The sequence below is a fragment of the Nuphar pumila genome, chromosome 6 (assembly GCF_984573655.1).
Source record: "Nuphar pumila chromosome 6, dmNupPumi1.hap1.1, whole genome shotgun sequence".
Lineage (NCBI taxonomy): Eukaryota > Viridiplantae > Streptophyta > Magnoliopsida > Nymphaeales > Nymphaeaceae > Nuphar > Nuphar pumila.
In genome coordinates, this window is record NC_143254.1 from 120,471,207 (window position 1) to 120,481,266 (window position 10,060).

The following is a 10,060-nucleotide window of genomic DNA, read 5'->3' on the forward strand; positions in this document are numbered from 1 at the left end:
AGAGTCATGTGCACGGTTTTGGAACAGTCAAAGAACTACAAAAGTTGAGAGTAACTTACCCAAAAGGAGACTGCGACCTTACTTAGACAACAGTGAGGGGTACAAACGGGTAGGATGTGAGATGGATCATGCCAGATCTATATCCAAATTAAAAACGCAAACAGTAGACATGAATTTGTACCTCCATCTGAATCAGATCCAATGAGGTAAGGTTGAATCCAAGATGAAATAGAACGAGTCGGATTTTGATCCAAATCTGAATGCAATTGATTGCACAACCAGATTTTTATTTAAGGATCCAAATTTAGAAATAAAATGTTGGATTCGGATCAAATATCTGTCCGTATCCCATCTATTTGCACCCCTAACAATGGCACATTTTTTTTTCCATTGAACTTGACTTCATATTTAGGCAGTCATTTTGCTAGGACTTGTAGCACACTCCAACACTTTAGGTAATGAGTATGCCAAGTCTTAATGGTTATCTTTGCCAAGTTTAAAGCTATCTATTGGCTTGCTATGTATCTGTCAGAATGAACGGCTGCGATTTCACCTTGTGTTGTGCTGTTGGTCAGCATTATTAGGATGACCAATGATGTTTATGAGGGTAAATGCATAAATCATAACTTTCTTCTCTAACTTTATGAGGATACAGCCTTTTTTTTCTTGATCTCCTTTCATCTTGTTTATTCCTTGAAAATTATCCTTGCTTTTGTACTGTGCGTGAACGAGAGTATGGGATTGATTTATAAGTGCTATTCTTTGTCACTATTTTTTTTTAATAAAGCTGGGGTTAATTAGGCTACCTGTTCATTAAGTTAAATAGAAATCACTCACAATTCATGCATCGATACTGGTTGGGAACCAGTGCTAATCTTTGTCACTACTTAATAAACATAAAACATAACCATCAACCAAGCATTTAAACATATTTTTCGTATATAGACGTGCAAAAGCAAAATAAAAAATCATATCTGGTATGTCCAGATTCTCTCTCTCTTGCGCTAGCGTTTAGGTATGGTACGGGACAGGGGCGGGGGACAAGGTCTCCACCCCCACCCCATCTCAAAATTTTGCCCTCCATCCCCATCTCAAAATAGCTGTCCCCGCCCCTGTTTCCATCCCCATCCCCGTTCCCATCTCAAAATAACTTTATTCTTATTTTAAAAGGATTAAGAAGAATATAAGGAGATGAAGGGTTTAGGGCAAGGAATATATGTATATATATATATATAAAGATTTTATAATATATAAGGGTATATTAATAATTTCATTAACGAGGATCGAGGACGAGGCAGGGCGGGGGTAAGAGTAAGTCCATCCCCGCCTTCATCCACGTACGGGTTTTGATTTTCACCTTCATCCCCGGTCCATTTCCCGTTTTATGTCCTTCATCCTCGGTCCAAATGGGGCGGGTTCGGACGAATCCCCGGTCCACTGCCATCCCTACGTGCGTTAGAGTGTCGATACAGTGGCTAGGAAATAACCCGAAAGCCAAGCAGCCTTTTTTTTTCTTGAATACAAGATGTGGCTTTTAATAAAAAAATGTTGGAGATTTTTTAAAGAAATTGCATTCCGCAGCAAAAATTCTCAAGATTTTCCAAATAATGGCCATGCCAAAAAATTGTTTTGCTCTTTTACAGATTTGTTGATTTGTATCTAATGCTAAACTTAAAGAACCTCAGAATTTCTTCCACTCTCCTCCCATTATCATCGTAGGCCAGAAGACCATCAACTAAATTCCGCTGAAGCAATGAGAGTGTGGTTAGCATGTAGGCTAACTTTTTATATTCAGGGAAAAGGCTTCACCTGCAGAATGAAGGTGGGCTTCGACCTCCAAATCTTTCATCCCAAGTCCATGAGGAAACCTAGCTTTTTTGTGGATGAAACTCCTTCTAGTCCTACCTAATGTAGAGAACAGTCGACTCTTAGCAAGTCTAAGTAAATAGGAAATTGATAGAAATCTCCCCACGATCCTATACATTTTACTATTTCAATAGCAAATTTCAAAGACACAGCACCACAAGATAACTTGCACAATGAACACATAAACCATTAACTGGAATAGTTGATCATGAAGACAGCTAAAAGTAACTTAAGTTTTAGAAAGCACAAAAAAAAAAGAATAACGTCCTAAAGTACATAAGATGGTTCAAAAACCTTCAATGCTTGCTTTCCAAATGTTGCAGTCCACTGGGTGACTATGATAACATGCACTTAAATCCTGCAGGAAAATAGCAAAAGGCAACCACATACCACCATGAAAAATAATATGCTATGACACTGCCAAATTATTTTTAGAGTTGAGATCCCACAAGCACTGTACAATCAGCAAAACTCGACTTGAGACCATGGTGTCCACCATGACCAATGTCTGTTCTTACGAATGACCAAAAATTGAGACTACCCCATATCACAGAAAAGCTATCAAACTTCAAATGCAATGCTAGCCGCACCAAGAACATCAGATCAAGAGCACAGTCATAAAAAGAGCATTTATTTGCGATGATGATCTGTGAGCCAGAAATAAGGAATGCAAATACATCAAGGTAATACGTATAATTTCTCGAGCAGTTCCAATCGGGAATAGAATGTCACCATGATCAGGACCTCTAATTGGTTTTAACTCCTGCTTCATCCTTGTCACAGATATATCTGCCAGGCTCAGGTCCACACACTGATTACTCTCTTATGAAACTCTGGCACTAACCAGTAATCTCAGCCAAGTTGTATATTTGACTTTGCTCTTCATCACGGGTTTCTTCAAACAATGTATGCTGCTTTTTGTTTATACAAGACTTCATCAAACTATCCAAAAAAAAAAATCCAATCATGAATTTGCTTTTGCAAATTTGGGAATGGAGTTTCTCGTTCTATCTCAAATTGGGAATGGAGTACAACATTTCTATATTCTGCCACAAGACAATAAAAAACAATGGTATTTAACATTGAATTCAATATCTTGGTGAGACAATGGAACGACTGTAATTTAATCAACATGTTGAAGCATACCCCAAACATGTTCTTTTTGAGGGTATCCACGGGGAGCACTCAATTTACACCCCAATGATGCAGATCAATCCAAAGTTGACCTTGATTGGATGAATAATTGTTCCTCTTCTCTAAGCCCAGATTGTTGACAGATTTCAACAAGCACATCATAAGTAAACTGATTAGGACTAAAACCATTCATTTTCATCTGTTCAAAGAGAGCAAAAGCTTCACTGTTAAGGTTGTTCATTCCATAGGACTCTATAATAGCAGTCCAAGTGATCAAACCCTTGGCAGGCATTGCGTCAAAAACCTGTCTAGCTGCCTCAATACTCCTACACTTAGCATACATTCGTATAATTTTAGCAGAAACAGACGGATTGGACTCAATATTTCTCTTCAAGACCTGTGCATGCAACTCCTTTCCTAACCTCAGAGCTCCCACTTCAGCACAAAGACTCAACCCCCTAGCAATAGTAACTGAATCTGCTCTATGTTTAGAAAGCTGCATCGATCTAAACATGCTCAATGCATCATGAAGACGCCCATCTCTTGCAAGTGATTCGATCATGGCTGTCCAAGTGATCACATTTCTCTTTTCCATCTTATCAAACAAACTAAGTGAACTTTGTACAGCGCCACACTTGGAGTACATAACAATAAAAGAAGTTGTTACGGAAACATTTGGGACAAACCCTTTCTTCAATGCATAACAGTGAACCTCCTTCCCAGTTCTCAAGGCTTTTAGCTCGCTGCAAATAGGAACGATGGTAGCGACTGTCACCAAGTCTAGCTTCACACCTTCTTGCTGCATCCAGATGACTGATTTCAAGGCCTTATCCAGCATTCCGTTATGGGCATACCCAGAGATAAGTGTGGTCCAAGTGACTACATTCCTCTGTTGAGATGCATAAAACACTCTCCTACCCAACACCAAATCACCACATTTACAATACATATCTACCAGCGCAGCATGAATGAAAATATGCCTGAAATAGCTAGTCTTGACCACAAAGCAATGAATCTCCTTGCCATGTTTAACCAGACCCAAGTCACCACAAACAGGAATTATGGATGTGAGTGTAACTGAATTGGGCACCAGACCATCATGCAGCATCCCTCGGAAACAATCCAATGCCTCTCTGCGCAGTCCATTGTGTGCAAACCCAGCAATCGCGGCACTCCACAGAACAATATCTCGTTCACGCATTTCATCAAAAAGTTGGCGGGCGAGATAAATCTTACCACATTTGAAATACATGTCCATCAAAACCGTCCGAATTATGAAATCTGAGAATAAACCAGTTTTCACAAGGTGGGCATGGATCATTTTGCCATGCCGAAGGGCCGAAGAACCAGCAATGCTCTTTATCAAGCACGAAAAAGTGTAGACGTTGGGCTCGACGCACTCTTCTCGCATCTGTGAGAAAATTTCAAGAGCACCTCTGCTGTAACCACCATTGATCACAGAGCCCCTTATCAGAGAATTCCAAGGAAAGACACTCTTTATCTGCAATTTAGAGAAGACCATCTTCGCATCCTCCATGCTACCACAAGCAGCATACATGTTGACCAATTTGGCGCACAAGAACTCATTATCTTCGAGACCATTGATGCGAATATGAACATGAACCTGTCTGCCTTCCTTAAGGGACTTGGATTTGGTGCAAACGATCAGGAGAGCAGCGAAGGCGGAGATAATCACGGGAATTCCGCGTTTCTCGGCGTAATCTAAGACCGCCAAGGACTTATTGAGATTACCCTGTTTGCAGAAACGACGAATCTCTCTGGAAATTCCAGTGGGGTTCTTGGTGTTAAGTTTGTGGGAGAGACTAGAATGGCTCTCCAGAATTCCATCCCTTAAATCGTAATTCGTTGTTGTTTGGGTGATGATGATGCTGGTGTTGGATCTTATTCTAGTTTGGGAGGAAAATTGAAGAGGACACCATGGGTAGGAGGATATTGGATGGGTTCGGGGTAGAAGGAGGAGTGGATTGATTGCCTCCATGGAATCAATGGTCTTCTAAGTAATTCCCCTCATCTGGGTGGAAGAAAACACCGTATGGTCCTAACGGCAACAAGGAAGAAAAGCTCAGTCCCAACCAAAGAAATCATCAATCAACTTTCCAATGTCTTGGCGGCAGTGACTGGTGGCTAGAAACCAATGGAGCACCAGAGGAGAGAGAGAGAGAGAGAGAGAGAGAGAGAGAGAGAGATGGTGGATATGGCCTTTAGTGGATGAGAGAGCATGGCTCCCCACTCCGAATATCTAACCGTTATCCTTTTGCAGGGCAATGGAGGAGAGCAAGAAAGAATGACCAAGGACTCTTGGGGGCAGAGGGCAGGGGGCAGCTTAATTAGGACGGACGGGCCAAGCTTCTTGTGGGTGCAGGCAGATGACTCGACCGAGCCTAAGCCCAGTCGTTTATGCGTCGGCGTGTAATCCTACCAACATCATCTCCTGGTGACAGTAGGGGTGGGCAACGGGCCGGGTGGCCCTATGGGCCGAGCCTACCCGGCCCGCGATGGGCTGAGTTTGAGCCAACATTTTAGAGCTGAGCCCGTTAGGTATCGGGCCCGTTATATATGTGGGCTGTGCCCGGGCCAGCATGATGGGCCTCAGTTATTTGTTAATTTTTTAATAATATAAAATTTTAAAAAAATTAACCATTGGATAGTTACTTTTACCTAATTCCTTGTATTAATTTTATAGAAACTAAAAAGATAATTAGTTTGGCACATGGGAAGTTGGGAACTTGTTAATTATTACTATTTACAAATGGATTTCGGTTGGGTCAGGTCAGGCCAGACCCAGCCTGCTTCACATTAACCCGTTGGGCCAATGAACCGGGCCATGGGTTGCTCTTCAAACCCGAGCCCATTAAGAACCGGGCTAAAACCTGACCCGGTTAGTAAACGGGTCAAGCCATCTCCAGACCGGGATGCACTTAAAGCCTCGCGGGCCGAGCTCTAAACAGGATGCCCACCCCTAGGTGATTGGAAACAAAAAGTCAGTGGATGGTGGGGAAAGATAATGTAGTCTGGGGTTGGCGGCCACTTGTTTGTCATTTTAGCATTTACATAGAGAGTGTTTGTTACACTCACTTGAGGAAGGCCTCTTTGCTTTGAAAGGAATCTGTTTGGAGGGAAAGTCTTCCTCTAAAGGTATGAACCCATTTTGATAGAAAAGCTGTTTTTTTTTTACATTTTATTATGTGGGTCATATAATATATTTCTTATGAACATGTTTGTTACCCCAATCCGCAAAGTATAGATACTTGCATGTAGCCAAGTACACGAAATAGGAATATAAAAATACATATTATACCATGCATCGACCAATTTTTTCTATGACTAATCTTGCCTTGGCAATTCCATTAACCGGCCATTTCTGAATGTGAATCGACCATCTCCCAATAGCGTTAGCCTTAAATTGAGAATCCCATATACTTTCACTTCAAGTGATCATAGTGTCTACAATATACTGAAGTCACACATTAAGAGTCCTATGATGTATCCCAGTTTCATAAGTGCTCTAGAGACAGACTAAGTCCCATAGAAGGTGACTCCTACATTTAAACTCACAAAGGTAAGTCCATCAAGGGTGTAAACATGTTTGAAACACCATCACCATAAGGCCTATGGATCTTATTAAGAGTTCAATTTGCACTCAACCTCAGTACACAGGTTTCAAGCACTTGAAATCAGGAATGAGAAAATATTAAGTGTAATACTCATAAATTTTCTAAACTTTTTAAATAAAAGAAGAGAATTTTTTACAATTGTTTTGGCATTTAGTATGATTTATAATAAATCACTATTTTTGGCAAATTATATTAGCAACTATTTATAAATTATATTTAATTATCAATTATTTACTAATTATTTATCGATGATATTTAATTAATATTTATTTAATTTAATTATCACAATTGCTTAAGGATTTAAGTGAGAGAATGGATTTAAATTATTATCTAATTATGTAATTTAGAATTTTGAACTTTTAAAGTAGTATTTGGGTTTGGATCTGAGAGAGAAACAAAGAACTTTAACCTATATAGTCTTGGGTTTGAAATATTCAATTAAAGCACACTGGGATCCATTGGATCTTAAAACTAATCGGGTTTGGGTCTTAGAGGAAATCCAAGAGAGTTGACCCGCATGGTTTGGGATTGGATCTATTTGGGGGACCCGATCCAAATATAAAATAAATTTTTTGGACCTATGTGGGAGATCCAAATTAATCAATCCACATGGGTTGGTTTTGGACCTAATAAATCTCGAAGTCAATTAGGGTTGGATCTTAGCGGAGATCTGAATGAGTTAACCCAAAAGGGATGGTTTTGGACCCATTGTGAGTGAAACCACATTATGGATCCTTGTTTAGATATTTATATGGATCTTGTAAGTGATGTAGATATTGGATTGGATTTGGGTCTAGGGACCTAAATGGGTTTTACCAAAATCCAAAACATCAAATCCCTTATTCATTCACCAACCCACTTCACTTTCCCAATTTCTCTCACCAACTCCCCATCACCTCTCCTAAATCCCTCACCAACCCCCATCACCTCCTCTAAATCCCTCACCAACCCCTTTTACATCCCTATTTCATGCATTAAAACCTATAAATACCCTTCACTCCCAACACTCACTTACTCGCTCTCTCACTCTCCTCACACACAGACCTCACATGCACACTCCTTTTTCATGGAGTTGATCAGTTCGTGGAAAAGCCACAATTGTATTTGTGGCACAAAATTTGAGGCATGTGTAAGTCTTCACTCGTATTTGGATGATTGACGAGCATTATCCACATCACGCATTTCAGAAGGAAAATCCCTATGAATATTTTCAAGATTTTTTGCTTATAAAAAAATGCACAGATTTTGAGGTAGAGAAAATACAATGATTTTCATATTTATATGGTCATAATATATGTATAATTTATATATGTGTACTTAAAATATATATATATAGGTCTAAAAATATAATATATGTATACTTCTTATTATAAGAAAATACATGTCTCATATTTTGATTTTAGTATGCATGAGATTCTTTGTTTTAAAAATATACATGTCTCGTATTTTGATTTATGTATGCATGAGATCCCTTATTTTAGAAAATATGCATGTCTCATATTTTGATTTGTGTATACATATAATTCTCTGTTATAAGAAAATATGCATGTCTCGTATTTTAATTTTAGTATATATGAAATTTTTTGTATAAAAATATGCATGTCTCACATTTTGAATTACATATGCATGAGATCTCATGTTTCCAAATATGTGTGTTTCATATTTGTTTGTTTCATAAAGTACATATATATGAATGAAAAGGGTTTAAGACATTGAATATAAGTTATAAAATACATACACATAGCTTTCTGATGTTGTACAATATTAGTTATGCATGTTCCAAGTTTCAAATATTACGTATTTCCATACACTAATATGCAAGCTTTAAGTTGTTCAAAAGCAAGCTATTAATACGTATGCATTTGAAAATTCTGGATTATCTCGACTTGCGATTAAGTGTTAATTGATATAATTTTAGAATTGTCCGTATGGAATTTCTGATATGCCTCTGTTGGTTTTATTTCAAATATGAATGTATTGATTTTGGGAAAATTTGAATGCTCATATTGGATGTCTATTAAAATATAATATTATATATGCCTACATTGTCGTACTAATGTACGTTATAATATACTTTACTGTTATATTTAAATGTCACATGATATAAAATTATGAATGCATGCAATAACTATTTATAGCTCATGATAGAGCTCAGGGTTCATGGAACCCGGTTGGCAATGTGGAGCATGTTACTAAATGCTTTTATGCCACATGAAATGACATGAATTGCATAAATTATGGCTCATGTTGGAGCCTGTGGTTCGAGGAACCAGACTGATGCCTTGATGATTTAAATTGCATAAGTGGCATGTGAACTATTATTATTTTTGTATTGTAAGATATGTGAAGCATGCTTGTACACTTGGAAACTCATAAATGAGTTGGGGTTTTATGACAACCCGATGTGCAAACATATACTAAGTTATGGAAAACACATGCACACTTAATTTTTAGGATAACCTTCACATGCAAAATGCTTAATCAATTTGAAAACACCAGAACATATTGAATGGATTATGATAATACACAAACATGAGAATCTACCCAGAATGAGTAGATAATGCATATTGGTATGAGGCATATATAATATGCTAAACCCTTAATAAGCGAAGACCCAATATCCCATTCATACTTTATTTCTTACATGGAGAGATGATAGAATAAACTCGTGAATGGTTTCAGTGTGTCTACATTTTTGTCTTGTGAGTGCCCGCATATAGGATAATATTGAAACAAAGACCTTATATTCACACTGTTAATTGGAATGAAAAAAATGTCCTGTTTATATAAATTTGTAGATCGCAAAATTACATGTTTGGTGGCCTTTATTGATGTATATAATATGATTGAATGCATGATATGTTAGTTTTTTACAAATATGTGATGTTATTGTACCTATTAGACTGGATGTAGTCTGACCCTTTATCATTTTAAGTGATGAGTAAATTGTTGTTATGGGCGATGACGAGACGACGTGGATCGGTCACAGAATCACATTTTGTCTATTTTTATTTTCTAGATGTGCTTGATGTTTTGAGATGTTACTTGTTATGTTAAACAATTTTCAATTCAGTCATATTTTAAAGTTCTGTTCAAAATGAATCTTCTTTAAAATTATGCCTTCTCTATTTCTAAATATATGTAGATGGGATCGGACCCAAATCCAATAAGACTAAGATTCATTCCTTGTTGTCATGTATTTCTTTGTAACCTGCCTAAGGTTGCTAACTTAGATATTTCGAACAAATTTTCTGTTATGTGATCAATTTGAGTCTAAAAAGTTAATTATTACAAAAAAAAATAACTTTTCTTAAAATTTTCAAGTTAAAAATTTTGGGGTGTTATATTAAGTGCTCAATCCAATCACTCAAAGACTTGTTCTTCCCATTGAACTATTAGATATGGTTTGACCCTTATTATGTGGT

The 10,060-nt window shown here is 37.7% G+C and overlaps 1 protein-coding gene across 1 annotated transcript; it reads right to left on the reverse strand.

Annotated features, from left to right (window-relative positions):
* Positions 1–2,148: 2,148 nt before the first annotated feature.
* On the reverse strand, positions 2,149–5,268 carry LOC149835957 (Pentatricopeptide repeat (PPR-like) superfamily protein). The gene has a single exon (XM_090010731.1). The coding sequence runs from the start codon at positions 4,997–4,999 to the stop codon at positions 3,077–3,079; it is 1,923 nt and encodes a 640-aa protein (XP_089866857.1). The 5' UTR covers positions 5,000–5,268; the 3' UTR covers positions 2,149–3,076.
* Between the last annotated feature and the right edge of the window lie 4,792 nt (positions 5,269–10,060).

Coding starts and splice junctions, on each gene's coding strand:
- LOC149835957 (XM_090010731.1), bottom strand. CDS start 4,999: ATGGAGGCAATCAATCCACTCCTCCTTCTACCCCGAACCCATCCAATA.